This window comes from Lynx canadensis, chromosome E2, assembly GCF_007474595.2.
Source record: "Lynx canadensis isolate LIC74 chromosome E2, mLynCan4.pri.v2, whole genome shotgun sequence".
NCBI lineage: Eukaryota > Metazoa > Chordata > Mammalia > Carnivora > Felidae > Lynx > Lynx canadensis.
In genome coordinates, this window is record NC_044317.1 from 27,210,804 (window position 1) to 27,235,587 (window position 24,784).

Consider the following 24,784-nt stretch of genomic DNA (forward strand, 5'->3'; position numbering starts at 1 on the left):
TAAAGACCCCCGAACCTCCCCGTTTATCCGCGAGCCGCTCACTGCAGCTCAGGGCAGCTTGATCTCTTGTAACGCACCTGACAATCCTAAGAAGTAGGAATTCCTGTTCCGATTTACGGATAAGGAAACTTGAGGTCCAGATTAACGCGCTTGTAATAGGCCACACGATAAAAAAGAATGGTGTCCGGATTTGAACCGTTGTTGTTAAAGCAAAGTCTGCGGATTTCTCCACGGTACTGCACGCCCTGCCAGACAGAGGCAGAGGGTCCACCCTCACGTTGTACTTTTGGGAAGTGGGTGGAGAGAGGTATCAAAAGAGGACTAGATGAGCAGAATAAAATCTGATTGATCAAAGCTGTCCACTCTGTATTTCCCCTCAACTTTTTATTGTGAAAAACTTCCCAGAGAAAACTTGCAAAGAATTCTACAATGATGTGTGATAGTTTTAATAGTACAATTCACCTGGTGGATAATCCAACACTTGCTAACATTTTTCCGTATTTGCTTTGTTCATGTATGTATGTTTGCTGAGTGATTTGAAAGTTGTAAACATCAAGACATTTTGCCCTCAGTGGCACTAAAATGCTGAGCACGTACCTCTTAAGAATAAGGCTCTGGTCCTGATAAGCATTAAATCACCACATTTAAAACAACAACAACAACAACAACAAACTAATAACTCCCTAACATGCAGTCCAGATTTCCCCAATCATCCCCAAAAGCTATGTAAAACTTTTTCTAGCTAGGAAACAAGATTCACCACACCTGGCTCTTTAACTCATTTTGTTCCAGTCCAACTTTTTTTTTTTTAAATAACATTGATCTTTTGAAGAGATTGATCAGGACTTTTACCTTGTAGACTGTCCCACATTATGATTTTGTCTCACTGTTTCCTTCTAGTGTTGTTTATTTTTGTTTCTTTCCCTCTGAATTTCCTGTAAATTGGAAGTTAAAACTTGATTAGATTCAGGATCAGCATTTTAAAATACTTTGTACTGAAGTATCATGCACATGCTCCAAAGGGCATAGACTCTAAGTGTCAAAGTGAGTTTTCACAAACTGAACATGCTCAGGTAAGGAACATTACAAACTTCCCAGAAGCCCCCCATGGTGCTCCCTCACATTCACGAACCCTTACACCCCAAGAGCAGTGATTATTCTGATTTCTAATACCATCAATTAATTTGTCTGGGTCCCCCCGCCCCCCATATAAATGGAATCAGGCAGCATGTACTTTTTTGTATCTGGAAATCTTTTGATATTGTATATGAGGAATCTCCATGTGGCTTATAGTTCATGCATTTTCACTGAGCCTAAGTAGAGTTTCTCAACCTTACCATTACTGATATTTTAGGCTAGATCCTTTTTTGTAGCAGGGAGCTGTCCTGTGCATTGTAGAATGTTTAACAGTATGCCTGGGCTCTACACACTAGAAGCCAGGAGCATTCCCATACAGTTACGACCAAAAGTCTCTCAAGACCACAATATATGTCTCCATTCTACTCTTGATGTGCATTTGGGTTCTTTCCAGCTTGGTACTAATAACAGTGCTGCCATGAATGTTCTAGTACATGCCTTTTAGTGGATGTATATGTGCATCTTGGTTGAGTTGTTCATCATTCTTGTTCATTGGATGAGCGGGTGAATAGACGGATGGGGGAGCGTGGATGGATGGGTGGATGGGTGGATGGAGTGGAAACTAGGAGCAGAATTGTTGGGCCAAAGCTTAGTCCTAGATACCTCCAGTTTTCCAAAGTGGTTGTACAGATTGACCCTTCCACTGGGAAAGCTACGGGAGAGTTCCATTTGCTTCTTATCCTCCTGACACGTATTCATGGCATATATACTGGTGGGTTTGCGGTGGCATTTCATATCCCTGATGACTAATGAATTTGACACTTTCATGTGTTTCTTGGCCACTTTGTAAGCTAACATTGAGTGCTTTCTAAGTGCCGTTTCCAGCCCTCTGATTTACAAGTGTTATGGAAGACAACAACGCCATCCCATTTCACAGATGGCTAAATAGTAGTTGGTAAGAGGAGGAGCTGGGGGCTGTTCCTGGCAGTCTAATATGGAGCCCCCAGGTCCTGGAGCATGCACCTTGGCTTTGCCATTCCCACATTGTCAGCTGGGCCACCCTAGCCACATTGAGATCTAACCAGTTGTTTGAAGGTGGCTGTGGGACCATCTGCAGAGGTGCTGCAAAGACTCAACATTCCAATGGGAAGACGGACAGGAAGCAAATAAAGAAGGTGGCCAAGGTGAGTGGGCAGGTGGTGGCCCCTAGGCTATAAAGACTAAACATGAGGTGCAAGCAGCAAATTCAAAGTGTGTTTATTTACGGGAAGGTCATGAGAAGCAGGAACAGACAGGGCCACAGGGAGGCGGTGTGGCAGTGAGGTCGCCCAAGTGGACTGTCATTTTCCGGGTGTGGGGGGCACAGGGGCCAGGCTGTGGGGGAGGTTTCTTGCCCTGGCAGCTTTGGCCAAGGCCCCATGGCGGGCATCAAACAAAGACTTTCATGAACTCCACCAGGCGTGGGTCCTTGTAGAGCTTTTCCTCCAGAGCCAAGTACTTCAGCGGGGCCAGCTCCTTGTGCCTGAAATCAGAGGCAGGAACAGGAGGTGGTGAGGGTTCACAACGCTCTGCTCCAGCCTCCTAAGGGTCCTGTCCAGCTCCCCCGTCCCTCACCGGTTGAGCCGCTGCTCCAGGATGCGGATGCGGAACATGGCCTGAGAGCAGTAACTCAGGTACAAGTCCTCGTCCTCGACCGTCAGGGTCACCTGGTTCTCCTGGTACCACTGCTGCTTCTTCTGCAGCTCCTGGGTCTCCTGCGGGCATGGGGAGCAGAGAGAGCAGAGGAGTCGATGAGGGCCGGCCTTGCTACCACCATCCACAGAAGCCAGAGCGGCAGAGGCAGGGGCCACACAATGTCTTGCGTGGGAGCCAGTGGGGGGGTCACATTTAGAGAGGTGTCGTGTTCATGAGGAGCAGGCCTCAAGACTGAGAGCCTGGTGAACAAGTTTCCAATATTTTCAGAGCTTCCAATTCCTTGTCTGCAGAATGAAGGGCACTGTATACCCTTGCACACACCAGAGAGCATTGTGTGCAGGTTAAAGGAGATAATGCATGGAAACTACATGGCACGTAGCTGAATATGAAATGCAGCGAGGACTAGGGGTTGTTATAATGTACCACCCCTCCACCCCTCCCTCCCCGCTTCCACCCAGCAAACAACGAGGAAGGACAACTCGGTCTTCTGGAAAATTCCAAGCACTGATTGACTCATTCCCCCTCACTGCTCCCTCAAAAGTGTGGAGATGGCGAGCAGACAGCCCCGGGTCCATTTTCTGGACGAGGATGCCGAGGTTCCCTCCCCTGCCCAGGCCCTGGCCGCACCTTCTCGAACCGGGCCTGGATGAGGTTGGCCTTGTCGATGAGCCGCTGCTTAAAGTCACTGAGGCACTCGTCCTTGACACGCATGGCCTGCCAACGTGTCATCTTCTCACTCGGCGGGAGCTGTGCCAGGAAGGGGGCCAGATAGTCCAGCGGGGCCTCCACCTGCCGCAGGTGTTCCTCGTGCATCACGCGCTCCTGTGGCGGGGGGGGGGGGGGGGGAGGGTCAGCTGGACGAGCAGGAGCCGCAGAGACCTCCCGACCAGCTCTGCATTAACACGTGACAACACAAAACTAGGCCTTAAATCCAGATCCCAGGGCCAGGTGCCGCTGGGACGGAGCCCGCGGAGGGGCTCTTCGTGCCGGCCCTCGTAGCAGTGGTCATAGTCGGTAACAGCCAACTCTGCATACCTGAATTCACATCTCTCTGCCTGAGCCCTGGCAAATAACCAACGCTCAGCCGATGCTTGTTCAATAAATGGTAATAAATGGTGATCATAGTAACGGTAAATCAAAAACTGTCAATAACTCCCTTCTTTTTCTCTCTCACCCGCGGTCTTCTAGCCTGTATCGGCTGAGAACCAGTGAGTGGTCTAATGCCCTGTCCTGCCTCGACAACCCCAAACTATTTTTAGAAACCTCCACACTTGGTGGGTGAAGGAGATTTAGAAGCTGGCCTTGAAAACCCAGCTGGGCCTTGCAACCCGAGGGTATCACCCGAAAGTCCTTTGCGGCAGGTGCCCGAGAACTCGGGCCTGTGGCCAGAGTGAGCTCCCTGGGGCTACCGGCCCAGGTCCTGACCTTGAGGGGAGCCCTGGGTGGAGGTGGGTACACGATTTCCATTATTTTCCCATGTGGCAGAGGGCCTTGGCTTGGCCACAGCCCCTGGAGGTGGGGGGAGACCTTCTGGATCCTGAGCACCCTTTGGTGTTCATCACAGAAACGGTCAGCTCAACAGCAAGGAGGACCACAGTGGTGTCAATAGCTTTGTCCCCTATAAGGAGCTCCCTGGCAGAGTCCCTGATTGTCCTCACTGTCCCGGAGGCCTGGGGGGGGGCAGCGGTGTCCAGGGAAAGCCAGGGCCTGGGCCAGGACACGAGGCTCACCATGGCCTCCCGATACTCTTTGCTCTTCTCGTTGCGCTTGGTGTCATAGATGGAGATGGTCAGCCTGTGCTCCTCCTCCTCCTCCTCTCGAAGCTTCAGGATCTCCAGCACCTAAATTGGAAAGCGGGGGATGGCATGGATAAGACACCCTCTACCCTTGCCTCCTCCCACCCACCCACCCACCCACCCTCGCCACGGGACCACCTCCAGCTCCGACTCCCAGGCCTGATGTCTGGACAACTTCTCCTCATTCTTCAGCTTCATCATGGCCTCATACTGGCAGAGAAGCTTCTTGGTGTGCTCCATGGGCTCCACCTGGGACAACCACAACCACAGTGACAAGGAGAAGCAGCAATGGCTAGGGTCATGGGCAGACTCTGGAGCCAGACTGCTTGGGTTCAAATCTTCCCTTGCCATCTTCTAGCTGTGTGACAACAAGCAACTTGCTTGACCTCTCTGGGCCTCAGCTTCTTCATCTATGAAAGTATAGATTATAAAAGAAGGTGAACTGGAAGCTCAGAGGGACTAAGGAATGTGCCAGAAGAGTGAGGAAAGCCAGCTCCTCAGAGGTGGTAGGACCTTCTCCTACTCCAGTGTTGGTCCGGGATCTGGGGTCAGCTTGGTCTAGGACTGGGGGGGGGGGAGGACGAGTAAGGAGAGTAGCCTGCTGGGTTGCCTTTCTTGATGGAAAAAGGGCAGATTTTCAGAGGAGCTGCAAAGACGAAGGTCCCCAGATGGGAGCTCTTGATTTTCCCAAGGGGCAGAGATGAATTTCCGGGCTGGGAACCATGAGTTTCCATCCCAGTTTCCCCAAGTCGCTGGGATGGCACAGAGGGCCCCGGGAACTTCTCCTCACCCACCCGGCCCACCCGGGCCAGCCACGGCGCCCAGGCCCACCTCAAAGCTGATACACATGTCGGGCGTCATGACGATCTTGTTGCCCTTGTTGTCCACCTCGGAGCGCCGCAGGAACTCGCGCTTGGAGGCCGTGATGTGGTCGTCACGGCAGTGGTAGCGCAGCTGGATGCGCTCCTCCGAGATCAGAAACACGCGTTCCGCCACATCCTCATCCGCAGGCTGCTCGGGGTTGCGGGCAAACCGCTCTGTGATTTTCTGGGAGGCCAGATCATCATAGGATGGGAGGTGGGGAAGGGGCTCTCTGCGCACACCCCTGAGGGTGGAAGTAAAGGACAATCGGACACTGGGCTTTGGGGGCTTTGGGGACTTTATATGGAGCAGTCCTTCCCAGCCAGACAGTGGCTCTCTGGCTCCGTGGGTTCTCAGCACCCGGCCACCTCAGCCCTGTATGGTGCGGCGTTTCTTCTCTAGCTCTCTCCACAAGATTCTATTTGCTCACCTCCAGAGATGGGGAGCTCACCACCTCTCCAAGCACCCTGCTTTATCATTAAACATCCCTTACTTCCAGGAAGAGCCTCTTTGGTATACAGCCGTTAAACACAGTTGCCAAATAATTTGTAATGATGTAGAGGAAAAAGCGCGAATTTAATGTTAAGTGAGTGATGAGGGATTCTACCTTCCCTCGCACACACACACACCACACACACACCTCAGTTAGACTTAGACTCTCAAAACCAAACCTATTAACACATGGCAATATCTGAGAGATACCATCCCGAGATACTTTTCCTTTTCTTGTTATATTTTTCCATATTTTCTAAATGTTTGGTCACGAGTGTGCACTTTTTATAATAGTAAGGAAGTAACACATCCATGGCCCAGTGGCTGAGGGCACAGCCTGGCATCTGACAGCCTCAGGGTCACAAAACAGGAGAGGGCACTTGGGAAAGATGTGGCTCCAGAGTCAGAGCTGTCCCCATCCCAGGGTCACCTCAGCCTGCCAGAGAGAGTGGGCACCCTATCCCCAGGCCCAGTGAGTGCTCACCACAATCGGCCGGGGGTTTGACTCTGCACTGTTCAGAGACAACTTCTTGACCCTGTCCCCGAAACTGACATGGCGATAGAAGAGGAAGTCAGACCGTCCTCGGTAATACTCCGTCATCGTCTTCGATGTCTCCTCCCGCTTTACCAGGCCGTCCACACGGGCTCTGTCATAAAACTCCATGATGCGGTCCGTTTCAGGTTGCATAGACTTGTACGAGTGCACTGTAGTGGGAGACAGGGTCCGGGAGATCAGCAGGGTGAGACCAGGAGCTCTGGCCACTGGCTTGAGAACCCAACCCCAGACCCCAGGGACAAGGCATGCCCGTGAATGCTCATGGATGACCACGAGTTCTGTAACCAATCCCCTACTGCTGAGTATTTAGGTTGCCTCTGTCCTTTTCGTTATTATAAACGACACCATGTTGAACATCTGCATCATGCATTTTTCATTCTTGCCCATTATTTGCTCAGGACAAATACCAGCAGTAGCACTGCTGGTCAAAAAGCATACATAGTTGAGGGGCACCTGGGTGGCTCAGTCAGTTGAGCGTCCTACTTCGGCTCAGGTCTGTGATCTTGCCGCTCGTGGGTTCGAGCCCCGCGTCGGGCTCTGTGCTGACAGCTCCGAGCCTGGAGCCTGCTTCGGATTCTGTGTCTCCCTCTCTCTCTCCCTCTCCCCTGCTCATGCTCTGTCTGTCTCTCTCTCTCTCTCCCTCAAAAATAAATTTAAAAAACATTAAAAAAATTTTTTTAGAAAGCATCATTGGAAGCTACTATTGATTATTTTGCCCAACTGCTTTCCAGGGACATTGCACCAGTTTTCTGTCCTACCAACAGTGACAGGGGGCAAGTGTGTTTGCTTACACCCAGTAGGACCATTTTCTTCATCTTTGCCAACATGAGGCTCGTAAGATGGTCCCTTATGGATTTCCTTCCTTCCTTTCTTCCTTTTCTTTCTTTTCACTTCAACTACCAAGTGAGATTGATAATTTTTTTTAAGATGTATATTGACACTGTGTTTTTCTTTTGTGAGTCTTGGGTTAGGGCTGTTGATTCTCTCCCAACACATGTCCTTCCCTCACTTCCCAGACTCTGGGGCTCATGGCCACACCTCCGCCCCCTGCTGCATGGTCCTTGCGGAGCACATTCATCATTCATCGGTTTTACTGCTCAGCATTCTGACCCCTTGGAAATGTGACACCCCCCTCCCCCACTGTGTCCTAGGCCTAGCCACAGAATGGGCCCCGCGCCCTGGTTTTGACTTTCCTGGAGGGACATTTGTCACATTTCCTTGGATTTTCTGCACTTCCCCTGACCTCCCACACATCTGATTTGCTCAGGGAGGCAGAGGCGAAGTACACTGCTTGCCGCCTAAGAGCCCTGCGGATGCCTGGGTACTGGCTCCTCCCAGCACAGGCCAGCCACATGGAGGCTGCTCCAAGAATGAGAAGCGTCCCCACCCCGGCCTCCCAGCCGGACACTCACCACGCAGAGCCTGGGGGTGGCCTGGCTTGAAGTAGTCGACATTCAGGCCTGTGCTCTTGTCTATGTGCTTCAGCTCCAGCATGTCCTCCCGATTCTGAAACCACTCCTTTATCTCCAAAGTCTTGGTACCTGCGGGGCGCGATGGGTGCTTGGTGCAGCCAGGCCGGCTCCCCTGGCCTCCGTCCACCCTGCCCAGCACAGAGGCCGGCAGGGCCCGCACTCACACCGAGAGAGTGGCAGCGACGTGCCCGAGGTCACACACCAGGATGGGGACCCCGGCTATCCTGCTCCCACGGGCGGGGCTGCCCCCCTTACACTCCAAGTCCTCGTAGGTGGTGAGGCGGCACACGAGGCCGTTGCTGTTGAGATATGGGGCCCACTTCTCCAGCTTCGCCCTTTTGTACTGGATCACCTTCTTTCCATTTGGGCAGCGGGTCTCGAAAGCTGCAGAAACAGAACAGGCTGGGGTCGCTCCTCCCCAGATCAGGGCGGTGGGGGGGGGGGACCGGAGGGCCACCCTCCCCCCCTCCCCAGCCACTCATCTAGTCGCTGTCCACTGTGCTGTCTGCTTAACTCCAGGCCCCCAGCCCACTGCAGGGAGATGGAGGAAAGTGGTCACCAGGGTGGCTCTGCCCTGGGGGACTTCTCAGGTTTGAGCCTGGCCGTGGGAGCTGTGACCTACCACACCACTCACCCACTGCCAGGCCTTGGCCTGTGCAGGTCTCCCTGCTGGAAACACTCTCTGCCGGGAGGCTGGGCCGGGTGTTCCTCCCCTGGTTCCCATGAAGCCCCCTCTAGCCCTTCCCACCTATTAGAATAGCCCATGACCTCACCGTGGGTCTGGGCACCCCCAGACAGGCACCTCAGCACCCAGTAGATGCCGGCATGGGACACGAGTGTCCCTGCCCTCCTGCTTTCTCTGCCTTCTCCTCCTGGTCCTGACACCTCCACTCCCCTGTGCCACCTGTACTATGCTTGGCCTCCTCCTGGCAGGGAGGGTGCGGGAGGGGAATGACTGCGTCCTGGTCCCCTGTCCTTTATCACCCACCCTGTGTCACCCAGCGCGGCTTAACTGAGCCCCCTCCCGCATGCCAGGTGTCAGGCCCTCGGCCACAGAGCTACTGCATGTAGCAGGAAGGAAGGATGAGGGTGCGACAGAAGGCAGAAGGGGTGGAAATGAGGGGCTGGCTCCCCCCCGAACGGGTCCTGGGGAGGTGGGTGAACACATACGTGCATATACCTTCTGGGGAGATCTCAATCTGCTCCACCCATGAGGGCGGCATGTCGAAACTCTTATCCTCGTCCTCCTTGCCCTGTTGGGGGAGGGTGGAGGGGGCAGGCTCTGGTCAGGGCTGGGCCTTGGAGTGGCAGTTAGAGGCAGAGCCTCTGTCTTGCCCCCCAGGGCCAAGCCACAGTGGCCATCAGCTCCCCCAGGGGAGCCAGAGGTCACGGACGGTTCTGACCTGGCGTGACCCAAGGTAGAGAGGAAGAGGGGTGGCTCAGGAGCCCTCCCTTGACCGCCTGGCTAGGGCAGGAATCCCCTGCCCTGCGTGCCCCACCTCCTGTCAGTCAGCACGGGCACCGGGAACAGCTACGCATCCTTCCTTAAGAAAGGGGCTTCTGGAGTCAGGTGGACACAAGCCCCACCCTCCATCTGACACCAGCCTGGCGTCCTGGGGAAGTAAGTCCCTTAACTGCTATGAGCCTGTTTCCTAACTGTTAACTGGACCCCGTGGGAGGACTAACTGATAGAATATACAGGGACGCCTGGGTGGCTAAGTCGGCGAAGCGTCTGACTCTTGATTTCGGTTCAGGTCATAATCTCACGGTTCTTGGGATTAAGCCCCAAGTCTGGCTCTGTGCTGACAGCTCAGAGCTTGCTTGGGATTCTCTCCCTCTCCCTCTGTCTCTGCCCCTCCCCTGCTCAGGCTCTCTTTCTCTCTCTCAAAATAGATAAATAAATAAACATTTACTAAAAAAAGAATGTACATAAACCACTGAGGCACTGCCTAGCTACTGTTTTTTTCCCCCCTCTTCAAGCCTTAGTTTCCCCATCTGTAAAATAAGGACTGGTCTACACAAATGGTTCTCAAGCTAGGTAACCACAGAAACGTGGATAAGATTTTCTCAATGTAAAACTGTTCTCCCACAAACATGGCTCACACCTCTGCCTCTTGTTCATCTAATCTGTGCTCCCTGGAGGCCAGCAGGGGGCGCCTGTGTCCCAGGATTTAGGGCACACAGAGGCTCTCTGGTCTCCAGAGATGAGGACGATGAGACAAGTTCGTCGTACCTATGGTCTCCTTTTGTCCCTGAGCAGTCCCAAGAGGTAGAACAGAGTCACTGTTCAGAACCCAAACTTGGGAGTCAGACTGTCAGATCCCAGGTTCAAGCCCCAGCTCTGTCACTTACAGGCCATTTACCATTGGGTAAATTACTTCACCCCTGTGTTAAGTCTTCCTGTCTGTAAAATGGGATGATGATAATCATGAAGGATCATACGAACACCCACCTCACCAGGTGGTTGTAAAGACGTGGACGAGTTAGTTCAGGTCAAGTGCCTCCTGGCACTTAGGGTCATTCGAATGTTACTGGGGTGGGCTGAACTGTGTCCCCCTAATCATGCCCCAAAACCAGTACCTCAGGATGTGGCTACATTTGCAGACAGGATCTTTAAAGAGGTAGTTAAATTAAAACTAGGCCATTAATCCAACGTGACTGGGTCCTTGTGAGAAGAGATTAAGACACACACACAGAGGAAAGACCGCGCGAGGACCCAGAGAGAAGACAGCCATTTGCAAGTCAAGGAGAGAGGCTTCAGCAGAAGTCAACATGCCCACACCTTGATCTTGGACTTCCAGCCTCCAGAACTGTGAGAAAATTAATTTCTGTTGTTCAAGCCCCCCAGTGTGTGGCACTTTGTCATGGCACTTCTAGCAAACTGATACACCTGGTACTATAACTGACCCCACTCCCCCATTTTACACACAGATGGGGAAAATGAAGCTCTCCATGACTGGGAAGTTTGCCAAGGTGTCGCAGCCAACAGCTAAGGCCTCTGGGCCCCTGACCTCCAGGCACGGGTCCTCACAGAGACCTGCCTGGAAGGCCCCCGGCCAGGATATAGGAGAGGGGATGTTGATGCTGTGGGGAAGGCCCCAGGCCAATGGGCTGATTAGACAGACAGAGAAAGGCCTGGAAGCATGTGAGGGGGACCATGGTGGCTATGCAGGAAGGTCTGGAAGTGAGGCCAGGGCTTGTGGGCATGGTCCCATCACCCTACTGCGGGGCACATGCTCTTAACAGAAGCAGGGCAACCACTGACCAAGGTGGGCTGTGTGTGGGGCAGGAGCGATGGATGCAGGTCTCAGCCCTTCCCTACCCCACTGGGTGTCCCGGGCAAGTCAGTGGACCTGCCTGGGCCCGAGTTTGCCCATCTGTAAAATGAGAGCAGGGTCCAGGCCCTTCTGCTTTGAGGGATCTATAACTGGTCTGTCTGGAACATTCCCCACCAATACACATACACGTGGTGGGGGACAGGGGTCAGGTCGGCCTGAAGCAAGACAGGGCGTGAAGACCCCGTCCCACTGCCCAGCCCCGCGCTGCTGAGACTCACCAGGTTTTCCACATCATCGTCATCATTCAACCCATCTTCCTCTTCCTCAGTCAAGGACAGGTGAGACTTCTCGGTCCCCAAGAGCAGGTACTCCCATCTCACAGGGTCTCCCAGGTCAAAGACCAAGTCCTGGTGGGGGAAGGATCGTCTGAGTGCACCCCACCGCCAGCACACCCCCTCCCGTTCCACGCGGTAGCGGGGAACAGCCGTATCCGGAGTAGAGGAGGGACCTGGGCCAGGGTCTCAGGGGGGCAGAATGTCGGTTCCAGGCCACCTCTCAGAGGCCACGCCCATCCTCCTCATTTCAACAGGGAAACTGAAGCCAGCCCCGCTGTCCAATCTCCCTGCGAAGACAATCCCGCTGTTGGTCTCTGTGAGACTTGGCCACTCTCCGGCCTGGGACGGTCCTGCATATGGGGCTTATCCTGCTGCGTCGGCGGGGGAGGAGGTGTCCCAGGCGGTGTTCAGAGCAGATGCAGGCCAGCAAGACTTTACGGATGGGGAAATGGTGGGTTTGAGAAAGGGCCAACTCACGGTTTCTACCCGTGCCAGGGAGAAAGGAACCAGGCAGGCACACGCAGAACTGTATAGAGGAGGCAGGCGGGAATCTCTCCTCCATGGGGGGGGGGGGGCTCTCACCTTTTCAGCCCAGCCTACCTGAGCCTGGGTTCACCTGCCAGATAACTCCCAGCAGATGGGGGCACTCAATGTCCCAATCTACCTCCCCAGGATGGCACCCCCTGACCCCAACACCCCCAGAATCAGTGTCCCAGAGGGAGGTCAAAGGCTTAAGAATAGCTTCCCACAAAGGATTTCAACATGACGCTGTCCCGAAGGCAGCTCTGATCTGAGACCACCCTGAGTCCTGGGGGGCTCTTACTCTGCTCTAGCTGGGAGGTGGGGGGAGAGGAACGAGGAACATGGTGGAGGGCAGGGAGGGAGAGAACTGCCCGCAGATGTAGTAGTGACCGCGGAGAGTCAAAGCTTAGAGGAGAGGAAGCTAACCACACAGATGTTTGTATTTCTTTAAAGCACATCCTCCATTCCATCACCTTGGTAACCAGAAGCAGTAGTTAGGTGTTCTGATACTTTAACTTAAAGTTCTGTTTCCACAGAGAAAGCATACATGAATGGACAACCACCACGTCCGTGAGCCTGGGATGTGTTTACACCAGGCAGTTTCTGTGTGGGTGCCTCGCGTGGCTCTCCGTTCTCAATGTCATTTCAGGGTCGTCCGAAGGAACAGAGCAGCCGCTCCCACTCTCCCCTGGCAGAAGTGACAGCCAGTGTCATGATCTATTTCTTCATGGCCTCACTTGGTGATGCAGTACAGCCTCTCTGGCTTCGCTTTCCACCAGACCACCCTTCCATCTCCACCTCATCTCATCATCTTGTGCTATCCCCGCCACAGATTTCCTTCTCCTGGCACTGGTGCAGAGCATGCTGGGAGGGAGAGGCTGAGGACCTTCAGTCCAGTCTGGGAGGGGGCGAAGGAGGACTGTAAGCAGCCTCTAAGGGTCCATTAGCCTTTAGAGGGCACTGACCACCATGGCAGTTAGGAGACTGGGCTCTGGGGGAGGGCAGTCTGGGCGCTGCTCTATCTGTGTGGTGGGGTAGAAGCTCTTTCTGTAAAATGAGAGTAACAATAGCTAACATTTGTTGCACAGGCAGGGACTATTCTAAGCATCTACTGCACATCTACCCCACAACGTTGTGAAGTCAGTGAGAGCCAAGCCTGGAATCAGGCTGAGAGGCCAGCGTGGTGACGGGAGCGGGGCTGGGCTGATCCTCACTTCGCTCAAGGCAGAAGTTTCCCCATCTCAGAACATCTGACTTCCACACAGGGTGACTTGCACTGGGGCACAGGTGCATCAATTCTGCCCATCTGCCACAGGGGTGACAGCAGTCCCCTTGGACAGGGTCACCTTGGAAGAGGGGGCAAAGGGCCCAGGATCCACCTTTGGGAAACTGGCCTGGTTGGAAATGGAGGAATTTGGAAACAGCAAAAGAGCACAGGATGTGGAGCCTGGAGCCTGGGTCTCATTTGATTTGTGTGCAGCACAATGAATTTCTAGAAACTGAATGCACTCTGGTTCCCTGCACCCAGATTAAGAAATAGAACATTGCCCACACTCCAGAAAGTCCTTTTGTGTCCAGTTACGACTCTCCCTCTCCCCCAAACGTGTGCATGTATTTTTAACTTACGTAAGTGGCACTGAATTTTATACACACACACACACACACACACACACACACACACACGTATGTGTGTATACATATCTACACACACATTCATGGGAATTCGTTGGACTATACATTTAGGATGAGTATATTTTCTGCATGAGTATATTCTTCTACACTTTAATACATTGTTTTAAAAAATCACTCATATAGGGGCGCCTGGGTGGCTCAGTCGGTTGAGCGTACGACTTCAGCTCAGGTCAGGATCTCACAGTTCGTGAGTTCCAGCCCCACGTCAGGCTCTGTTCTGACAGCTCAGAGCCTGGAGTCTGTTTCAGATTCTGTGTCTCCCTCTCTCTGCCCCTCCCCCACTCACACTCTGTCTCTATCTCTCAAAAATGAATAAACGTTAAAAAATCACTCATATAAACAACAATCCACTTTTTATAAGGATACACAAATCAAGAGAGAGACAATAATATTAGAATGGTTATTTATGGACAAAGGAGTGGGCTATGGGGACTCAGCTAATGGGGAAAGTCTGAAGCTCGGTGTGGCCAGCTCACCCCACAGGTCACTCCCCCAGCATACCCCCCCACCCCCGCCCGACTGTGCCTGTCACATCGCCCCCGCCCCCTGGCCCAGTACCTTGCAGCAATTCCAACAGTCCTGCATGTTGACCCAGTAGTTCTTATGGTTCCAGAGGCTCTCGATGCCCAGGAAGTGGTCGTCCTGGGTGCTGTAGCTGTGTGCCGTGAATGGGTCGATAAAAAAACTCTCAGGCACCTCACGCTTCCCCGACAACACCAGGACCCAGGAGTGCACACGTAGGCCATGCAGGGGGTCAGTCTTTGCTTTCTCCACATCCTGCATGGGAAAGGTGGGTGACTATGGGCCAAGGGGTGGGAAGGGGGGTGTCAGGGGCCCAAACATCTCCCCAGGGCTGGGGAACCAGCAGGCGAGCCAATTTCTGATCCTGATGGCAGCACTGGCCGACTGCATGACCTTGAGGACATCACCCCCCTTCTGAGCCTGTTTTCTTATCTGTAAAATGGGATGGTCTGGGTTTATCTGTAGTTTACAAACTGGGCCCTTTGGAGTCCCGAAGTATCTGGGATTTACTGGCTTTCTGCGTTGTGATTCTGGGTGAGATATCATCCAAAGGAAGGTGGAGGAGTACTGCGTGGCCTCTGTCTTCTTCCCTCTGGAAGAAGGGTGACTGTGTCATGTTCTTCTTCTTTGTATCCCCAGTGCCTGGACCACAGGAGATGCTAGTAGATACTATATGGAAGCGAAGGATGGGAGGGAGGGAGGAAAAGAGTGGGGGGGACGGGGAGATGAGAGTGTGGATGCATGGATGCATGGAAGGAGAGCCAGGAGGATGGATGGGAGGATCCAGACCTGGGATGATGGGGAACCAGGGAGGATGGATGAGGAGTATATACAGGTAGGGAAAGAGTCTGGAACAAGGAGGACACCAGAGTCCGGCACAGAAAGGCTGGCTCCAGGCAGCAGAGCTCTCTGACATTAGAAACCCGTGGCAGAAGCTGGCTGACCACCAGTGGGAGCTTCCCACGTGGCTGGACTGATGTGGGGGATGGTGAGGCGGGAGGAGGGGATGCAGACCCGGGTGTGTGGATCTGTGTCCGTTTACAGTTGCCAGCGGCCTCTCCCGGAGGACTGAGTGCAGGGGCTGAGGACGCGGACCCACCAGGAGGCGCTCTTCCTCCTCCCTCAGCCGCCTCTCCTCCTCCGCTTTGATCTCCTCCTGCTTCTTTGTCTCCTGCTCTTGCTGGAACCTGCTGGTCAGGTCCCTGGGCGGTTTAACGGCATACTTCTTAGGTGGTACCTTTTCTTCCTCCTGGACCACCTGTCTCCCAACGAGAGAAGGATCAGTGGCCCTGCGTCACCCGCCCCACTGACCAGGAGGTCACATCTGCTCCTGGAGTCCCCAGGCTTTCTGGCCCTAAATGCAAGAGCCTCAGCTCCCATTCCCTGACTTCAGGCTCTTCTGTAGAATGGGACGGGAATAAGAACCTTCTCTTGGGCTTGTTCTGAGACCTAAAGACAGGAAAACGCCCACGGGAGGTGCCAGGCGCGGCAGAGCTCAGGAGATGAGATTTTCGTCCCTTCGCCCCCCACTGCCCTTATTAGCTATGATCTGGATCTGACCCAGAAAGCGGGAGAATTGTCAGGAGTTGGACTTCCCAGATTCTGGCATTGGAGGGTGTCTCGTGTTGACCTAAAGACTCTTCTGGGCTAGGAAGGAGAAGAAAGCCTGTGTGCGTGCACGCACACGTGTACAAAGTGTGCCAGGTGGTCAGCACAGTGTCGAGGGGAGAACACCGCAGAGGCTGCGGAGGGGGCCTGCCACAGTGAAGAGGGAAAATGGCCAGTCTCCGCAGCTGCCCATCAGCCAGGTGGGGCCTCAGCCCCTGTCTCCGTTCACCAGCCGTGTGGCTTCGGCCACGTTAGTCCATCTCTCTGTTCATCTCTACATACTCGTCTGTGAAATAGGAGAGATAACACCCACCACACAGCGCTGTTGTGAGGGGAAGCCACGTCAACGGACGTGAAAGCGGTCTATAAACCCGAAAGTTCTCTGCATCTAGTAGCTATTCTATCACTTTAATTATTAACATTTTGGCTGGGGTAAGAGGCCCGAGTGTGGGCTCCCAGGCCTGCGGAAGCCAAGCGGAAGGCAAGGCGGCCTTCGCTCCATCTTCCTGGGGGAGGTGGACCTGCGAGAGCAAGACTCTCACCCGGTGCCTCCCTCCAGCAGAGCACCAGCCCCAGGGCCCCCGGGAGCTCGCTCAGGTGTGACACAGGTGCACATGCATAGTGCTGGAGGCCCCAGGCCCCCTGATGCCCTGTCCTGAGCTGCAGACACCCACAGGGGCTTAACTCTGATCACAGAGCCCTGGAGTCAATCCAGTTCCCCAATAGCATTTTCTGTCTGTACCGTGGCTATTTCCCAAAATGCAGAGATGCTTTTGGAATCCTAAAATTAAATTCATTTCAGAGCGTCTCTTGTGTTCACAGCAGCCTCTGGCCAGTTGGGAGCTGTCATGTCAACAGATATAAAAACACACCCACCACCTGCTGGAGAGTTGGTGACAATTTTTTTGCTGTTAAAAAGGGGTCTTTTGAATTGGGAGGAAATAGTGGGGCGGAGGGAGGGAGGGGAGGGGAGCGAACTAAATGCCCACTTGTCTGTTTTTTTTCCTTACATGAAAACGGCTAGGGGGATTTTTATCAAACACGGAGGATAAATCTGGGAGAGACTGAATTTAGAAGCCGGTGGAAGCCGGGGGCAGTCACAGAATTCACCTGGTGGGGAACAGCCGCTTGGAAGTGAGTTAGGACAAGGGAAGGAGGACAGCGATTCGGGGAGCCGGGCTGTGTGTGCTGAGACACCGGGACAGACACACCAGGACAGACACACCGGCAGCGTGAATGAAGTCCGGGGCAGCGGGGGGCTGCTTGTGGGGCCGGGGAAGGGGCAGGAAGGGAGGGGACGCGCTGCGTCACCAATGGCACGCCTTGCGGGATGCCCGGGGCAGCACGAGCCCCCGTACCTCCTGGTGCTTCACGGTGAGCGGGCACACGTCCCGCGTCAGGTCCATTTGACACATGTCCTGTGAGCCGTAGCCGTTGACACAGTAGGCGTCGTAGCCAGCGCCCAGGAGCATGGAGCAGAGCAGCGTGCTGAAGTCGAAGCAGTTCCCCTCCTGGTACTTGAGCACCGTGGTCGGGGAGTACAGGTGGGAGGGCTGGCCGCAGAGGGCTAGTCAGCGCAGCCGCCCCGCAGCACCCCTACCTGTCCTCCCACAGGCCAGCAGCCTGGTGTTAGGGCCAATGCGCATGCGGGACCCCTCCCCACCCCAGGCTCCTCCCCTTTGTCAGGCCGAAGAGCCTACCGAGAATGGGATGGAAACCTCGAACCATGTGTAGAAACTGCAATCCACATTTGCCTATAATTTTAAGTGGCTGTGGACTTCCTGATAGGAAAGACCATCTGGACTAGTTAGAAGCTTCTGGTCTAATGCTCTCTGATTGGTCGTTTTACGGTTTTATCCAAAGTTGTCCTCACTTCTTCTGATCGAAGGATCTTGCCTTTCTCCCCTCTCCCTGTGCATCTATCCCTCTCTCCCTGTCTCCCTCCATGATCAGTGGGAAACACATTGAGCTAGACAGAAGCCCAAAGATGAGGCTGGGGGTCACAACCAGCAAGACCCTCCCCTCTCTCCTTTTCTCACCTCCTCAAGTCGTGAGAGGAAGACTCTGAAGGCAGAAGGAGGCAAAGGAGGCAAAGAGGTAGGAGCCAGGAGACCAGGCTTGCTGTGTGACCTCAGGCAAGTGGCCCTCCCTCTCTGGGCCCATTTCCCCACCCCACCCTAGAGGGGTCTCTGAGGGGCTCAGACCAGATGCAGTATGGCCTGTGGTGTGAACCTCACTGAGCCTCCTTCGCCATATCCGTGGCTTCCCCTCCTAGGTCCCATGGGCCTAAGGATGCAGCCAAGGGTGGCTTACCGGCTTGAGGGGGTCCGGCAGGGGCACCATGGAGAGAAAGTCTGAGACGAACTGGGCACAGCTGTCCCAGTTGTAGAGCTCAGGGTAGGGCATCAGTGTGGGTCGGATGGTTGTGCTCACGAACTTCTGCAAGGGGAGAGACCACAGACCCCCGGAGGGCTTTCTACCTGGGGGTTGGTGGGGGGAGGCCAGCACTCCCAGCAAGCCAGAGCCCTGGGTGGGGAGGCTCTCTAGGCCTCTGCCCCTCCAGCCCAGATGCCAAATAAGCTTGTGCTCTGCTGAGTGCTGCCAGACCAGGCACCACCTCCCGATCCCCCAGCAACCCTGTAAGTCAGGCCCAGTGGCAGATGGGGAAACTGAGGCTCTGAGAGGTGAGCTGACTTGTTCAGGTTCACAGTCAGTAGCAGATCTGGCCTGTCTGGCTCTTGACCACCACCCAGTGCGAGGGAGCTAGTGCTACCCCTTTGAGGGGCTGCTGTCACCCCAGGGCCCATGGCCCAGTCCTCCGTGGTCTCCCTGCAGATTCGAAGAAGGCCCGCCAGCATAGGATGTCACATGGCCCCACCCGTGCAGGCCCGCTGATTGCTCCAGGGGAAATGCACACCTGGGGTTACCAGATCAAGAGAAGCGGGAGCTGGGACCCGTATGGGAATCACTGAGTTTCAAATGCTGGCAGCTAATACCAATGTTAAAAATTACCATGTGGACCAAATAAAACAGTCTGTGGGTCCCTATCAGCCTGTGAGCTGCTGTTTTGCAACCTTTGCATTCATCCTATGCCATTCCACCTAGAGATGGGGGAAACTGAGGCCCAGAGACACTCAGGACGTGCTTGGGTTACAGGGCTGGAGGGAAGGAGGCCAGGGCTTGGGTCCCAGTCTATCTCATCTTATTTCTCTGCCCTTCCCTGGACAGAGCTGGGGTCCGGGGCTGGAGACTGCACCAGGTGTCTAGCTGTCCCGTAGCTGGCGTGGGGTCTCCAGGCCCCCAAAGGCCCCCAGGGGTGATTCACATCGACTCTGCTGAGGTCTGCTGGCATTTGGATTTATGCTATCCCCGGATATAAACTCTGACCCATGAGCTTTGGCCCACCTCCCTCCACCCTCTGCTCTCCAGCCCTTGCCCTACCCTCCACGACCCGGCCTTACGGGCACTTCGCACTCGTTCAGTGGGTGCAGGAAGAGGGGCACGCGGTCTGGGCACAGGTGGCTGTACTGGCGGGAGAAGCTGTCCGCCACCTGCAGCAAGTGTTCCTCCTTGAGCGTGTTGCTTTGGTAGGAGAGGGGTAGCTTGGAGATGGCGATAGTGTCCTTGGTAAAGGTCCTGTGCCCGTAAGAGGGGTGGCATTAGTCCGTGTGAGGCTACGCCTGGCACACAGGGAACCATCAACCCACCTTAGCTGCCGTTGGCTCTATCCTTTCCTCATTTAATCCTCACAGCTGCCTAGAAGCATCATCATCCTGTGCACTTTTAAATAGAAACGGGAACGGAGGCACAGAGGTTGAATGACTCACCCAGGGTCACACGGCTAGTGAGGGGAAGAGAGGGGACTTGGACCAGGCCGATTGAAAGCAGAGCCCTCCTTCATATCTGCCTCCCTCTATGTCCGGTCCTGCCTCCCAGCCCTAGGGCCACCGTTCTGTCTGGCTCTTCTCTCACCCAGCCCTGGTCTGACCCTCATCAGGGCCGCCAGGCCCGAAACCCCCACCCTGGCACGCACGAGAGCTTCTCCGGGATGGCCATCTCAGTGTCTGACAGCTTCCTTTCCAGGTCTCTGAGCATCTCCTGTGTCATGGGGGCTTCCTCCCTCCGCACCTCCATCGGCCTCACCACCTTCTCGCCCCTCTCAGCCCGCACGGCCGCCTCCTCCCGCTCGGCCTCCTCCTCCTCCTCCACTTTCTCCTTCAGGACCTCCATCCTGGCACGTCTCTGGCTGCCTAGAGGCGGAATGTCTGTGGGAGGGATAAATGCACTCAGAATGGCCCACTTCGGCCACCAAGACCACCTGTGTCTCTGGGAGGTGGTTTAGAGGGGGGACAAGCGAGCCCCTCTTAAACTTCTCTTCTATTGGGGAGAGTCTTGCTTGGTGCTGGCATGCCTGTAACACCTTTCCGACATGTGCAGACCTCTCTTAAAAACAAAGACACAGCAGGCCACAGGTTGAAAGCTATTGTCAAGGCCAGAGTAGGTCCTGGTCCAAACTTACTAATGCTGCTTGCCAACCTTCCCTCCATCCCTCTTTCCCTCTTCCCTCCATTCTTTCTTTCTCTCTCCCTTCCTTCCTTCCTTTCTTTTTCTTCCTTCCTTCCTTCCTTCCTTCCTTCCTTCCTTCCTTCCCTTTCTTCTTTCTTTCTTTCTTTCTTTCTTTCTTTCTTTCTTCTTCTTTCTTTCTTTCTTTCTTTCTTTCTTTCTTCTGAAAGTACCTTCTCATTATGGCAAGCAACACTAATACCATAGGGGTTACAATGGTATTATGAAGTTTCCTATTAAGATAGACTTGTTAACTCGGACAAGTGAATTGGAAAATTATTCATAACAGTAAGGTGATATGGAATATGATGAAAGGAGAAAGAAGGAAGGAAAAAAAAGTAACATCACCAAATTCGGAGCTGAGGCACAGAGAAGGCAAGGGCAGGGCACCCGGCCAGGGGGCAGGTATGTGGGGTGTGACATAGCCTGTACTCTCCGGGCCAAGCCCTTTGTCAGCCCACAGGATGGAGGTCTTTTGGGGAGCCATATTGAGATGACATTTGTGCTCATGTGCCCTAGGGAAGCCCATACCCGCAGCCACAAGGCAAAGCCTCACTGTAGTGGACCACTAGTTGCCTCCCCAAAGATCCAGTCCCCTCTTCCATATATGGCAGAACCCCAATTTCACTGGTGGCAGCAATGTGCTCGGTTTGAAATGTTCAGTTCCCGGCCTCACTTGCAGCTGGGGGGTGGCCTCGGCGATGTGAACCTGGTTCTGGCCACTGAGATGTGAGTCCAAGATGTCGGATGGTAAAGTGCAGGGCCCAGATGGCACGGACTGTTTGCCCTTCTCTTCTTCCTGCATAAAGCAGGAGGTGGGACAGCCAATGCCTGATCGTGAGATGACCACACATGAGGACCAAAGCTGCCTGCTAAGGACAGCAGAGTGGAGAGACAGGGGGATCTGGGGTCCCAAACGGAACCCTGGCGGCCCTGAGTGCCACCTCCAGACTTCCCGTCATGTGAGAAAATCCAGACTCTGCTTATGAAAGTGGCCATGTCGGGTTCCTATTACACCAGCCCAGCTGATCCAATGGCCTCCTGCCTCCTGACTCCATTTCCAGTCTTTGGTATTTGCAGTGCTCTACCTCAAACGTCCCGTTTCTTTATGGCACACAGGGCAAAGGTCCAGAGGGGAGGGAAACCAACCCAATGCCCAGGGTGTGGTGGAGTGGGAACAGGGGAGAAAAGAGCAGGGTCTCCCCAGATTTGGGTGGAGCCAGGATCCAGGGGGGGTCAAAAGGGACCAGGAGGTAAAGGCTGGGCCCACCTCCCCACTCCAATCCCTATCTGGAGCCTCAGCTCCTTGGGGAGGCAAACTGACCGCCAGCCTGGCTAAACGGAGAACTTGGCTGTGCCATCAGTTTCTGCTGGGGCCTTGGACCACTCCCTGCCCGTTTCTAGGCCTCGTTTTCCCCTTCTGCAACATGAAAGGAGAGACATATGTTTTCTGTCCCATGCTGACATTCTGTAGGACTCAGGACCCAGTAATGCACCTGTTACTGGAGGTCAGCCCACTTGAGGCCCAGGTGGCCGACATCACGGTGGAGGCCTGTGTCTAGCAGGCTCACTCAGGACCCCAGTTCTCTGCAGGCAAACCTCCCACTGTGCCTGCCAGCCCCGCAGCACAGCCCAATGCTCAGATCTGTTTGCCCCTTGGGCGCGAGAGTATTCCTCCACAGGGAGGACAGTAATAACCATCACTAGGTGCTTACTGTGTACCCGATACCTACTGTGTGCCAGGCACCGTGCTAAGGGCTTCCCAGAGATAATCCCACACATCCTGCAATGAGTCAGTGAGATCCCAGAAAATATGTATTGGTCTGTGCCTCAGTTCCTGGCACAGAGCTCCAGAAACGCTTGGAATTTTCTGAGTGATGAGAGCACAGGGAGCATCTTTTGTTCTGACGAGGGGACTCTGGGTGGGCTGTGGATGGGGCTGGTCGCCGCGAAGGCCATGCTATGCTTAGAAGCTCAGAATATTCAGCCCCACGACCCCCCACTTCTCTAAAGAGAGGAGAGCGGTTTGGAAATGAAGTTAATAATTGATGGTGCTAAATGAGGAAGCCTCCATAAAATACCAGCCGGAGGGGGTTTGGAGAGTTGCCAGGTGGGTGAACCTATCCACCTATATGACACCACCACCCCCACAGGGACGGAAGCTCCTGTGCCTAGGTCCCTTCCGGACCTCACCCTATTACCTCTTCATCTAGCTACTCATCTGTATCCTTTTTGGATCCTTCAATAAACTGATGAATGCAAGTAAGTGTTTCCCTGAGTTCTGTGAGCCATTTGAGCAAATTAATCAAACCTGAGGAAGGCGTCATGGGCACCAACCTCCAATTTGTAACCAAGGGAGACAGAAGTTGTGGGTAAACCTAGGGACCTACTACTTGAGATCGGTGTCTGAGGTGGACGGGCCATCTTGTGGGCCTTAGCCCTGAATCTGTGGGGTCTGATTCTATCTCCAGGTAGATAGTGTCAGAATTGAGTTACGTTGTAGGACACCCAGCTCACAGAGAATTGCTTGGTGAGTCACACATTTGGTGACCAGAAGTGTCAGGGGTGAAGTGTCCCATGTAAGTAGTAAAGGAGAAACACAGGATATAGGACACTGAATTGAGTTTTTCCATTACGGACTCTAAGAAGCAGACAGTGCTATGATACCCACTTTGCAGATGAAAAAATTGAGTCCTAGAGAGGTTAAGTGCAGTGCCTAAGGTCACAGAGCTAGTAAGTAGCAGATCTGGGGTTAGAAGCCATATATTTCTGGCTTTGAAAGCCAGGCACTTAAGGGCCTACAGAGATGGGAAAGTTCTAGAAGGGATGAGGCGGGGGGGGAGTGGGAGAGGTAAGTAAAGATAGAAATGGGGATAAGGCCAAGGTATCTGTGGGCTGCAGAGGGTTACAACTGTGACAGGCACTGAGATGGGCCCTGAGCCCAAGGTCACAGAACACCTTTATCAGAGGTGGAGCTGAGCTAAATACTCCCCAAACCAGACTGCCTCCTCAGCTACAGCCCAGTGTGGGGAGGGCAGTCCCTGCCCAGAGGCCCTCCCCAACCCGCGCAGGCCCTTTTCTGCACCCGTCCCTGGCAGCAGCCTACACACACACACACACACACACACACCCCTTCCCCAGAAAGATCAGGGCTGGAAGCCCCCCAAGCAGAAAAAGCCCCCTCCTACCACCACCCTACTTCTTACCCTGCCACCAGCTACCTCAGGTCCTGGGCTCCCTCCTCACCCCTCTGAGAACAGCCCGCACCATCTGTTAGCCCATCTCCATGGTAACAGCTTTCGGAAGCTGAGGACAGGTTCTGGGAGAGGAGGCCTCTGGGAAATGTAGTCTGTCACTGTCCCGGCCTCGGTCCGGAAGACCACCTGCTATAGGTCCCTCAGCGAGCGGCAGGCTGGAGCCAGTTCGTGCCAGTTTGCAAGAGCTGATTGTTAAAATTTCAGAAATGTTTGCAAGCCCGTTGACAAACAGCCACGATTACACACTAAATTAGAAAAACTTGTAAATAAATAGGTTATATTGAAGCAAAGGTAATTAACACTCAAAATTCATCACTTGCAAATTATTTTACTACCTTTCTCTAGCATGTACGTTCTTGGAGTTGTTTACTACTATTGCATCTCTATAATGGAAATAGGCAATGGTGAGCTCCTCTGTATCTCTTCCCAGCTTCTCTTCAGTGATGTCGTATCAACGGCTTAAAATTGGCCATGGGGTTACTTACACCACAGAACCAGCCTGCCTAGCTGAGGCCTGGGTTCTAGTCCACCCTGGGCCTCTGACTTAGTGTCTAACTCATGGGACAGGGAAAACTTATCCAGAAGGTTAGTGGTCTATAAAAATTAATTCTAATCGCTTTCGAATTCAGAAAAAAAAAATGAATAGACTAATAATAAGTATATAATTATGAGTCCACTCTGGATTGTATTCGTCTTTGTACCGATGAGGTAAAAAAAATATATTTTTACTCTTTTGTTATTGGAGAAAGGAGCCCACAAAAGTTGTAAAGCACCCTGTGGGGTGTGGGGGGCCGCTTCTGGAGAAACGCTGTGCTGACAAGTTTACACAGTTGCTGCTACTGGGGGAAACATAGCAATAACCTCAATTCTCAATAATAAATCATGATTTTAAATTCTGGCTGGAATATTATGCAGTCACGAAAAATAAAGTGTGAAGGATAAATTAAACTGTCGTGGGACCGTGTGCCCTGCAATTACCCCTGAGGAATCCGCCTGGGGCGAGGGCAGGCAGGGAGGAGCGAAAGGTAAACACAGGGTGTGTCAGGCTAGTCTCATTT

General features: G+C 53.7%; 1 protein-coding gene across 2 annotated transcripts; it reads right to left on the reverse strand.

Annotated features, from left to right (window-relative positions):
* Positions 1-2,323: 2,323 nt before the first annotated feature.
* DRC7 (dynein regulatory complex subunit 7) lies at positions 2,324-23,734 on the reverse strand. Of its 2 annotated transcripts, none has more exons than XM_030298145.1 (18): positions 23,676-23,734; positions 19,940-20,171; positions 19,368-19,542; positions 18,220-18,345; positions 17,265-17,423; positions 15,398-15,556; positions 14,335-14,553; positions 11,506-11,634; positions 9,130-9,202; positions 8,205-8,333; positions 7,890-8,018; positions 6,406-6,626; positions 5,400-5,615; positions 4,707-4,817; positions 4,503-4,613; positions 3,400-3,594; positions 2,692-2,831; positions 2,324-2,599 (listed from the first exon to the last, which is right to left on the reverse strand). In XM_030298145.1, the coding sequence occupies exons 2-18, from the start codon at positions 20,134-20,136 to the stop codon at positions 2,506-2,508; spliced, it is 2,583 nt and encodes an 860-aa protein (XP_030154005.1). In that variant the 5' UTR covers positions 20,137-20,171; positions 23,676-23,734; the 3' UTR covers positions 2,324-2,505. The 2 variants fall into 2 exon arrangements, with proteins under 2 accessions (XP_030154005.1, XP_030154001.1); XM_030298141.1 differs by having other exon boundaries at positions 17,265-17,459.
* Between the last annotated feature and the right edge of the window lie 1,050 nt (positions 23,735-24,784).

Excerpts from the sequence above, each read along its gene's own strand:
- DRC7 (XM_030298141.1), bottom strand. The coding sequence starts at position 20,136 with ATGGAGGTCCTGAAGGAGAAAGTGGAGGAGGAGGAGGAGGCCGAGCGG. Across the intron at positions 9,203-11,505 it reads ACGATGATGTGGAAAACCTG|GGCAAGGAGGACGAGGATAA; the intron begins GTGAGTCTCAGC and ends CTCCCCCAACAG. Across the intron at positions 2,832-3,399 it reads TCCAGGCCCGGTTCGAGAAG|GAGACCCAGGAGCTGCAGAA; the intron begins GTGCGGCCAGGG and ends CCATGCCCGCAG.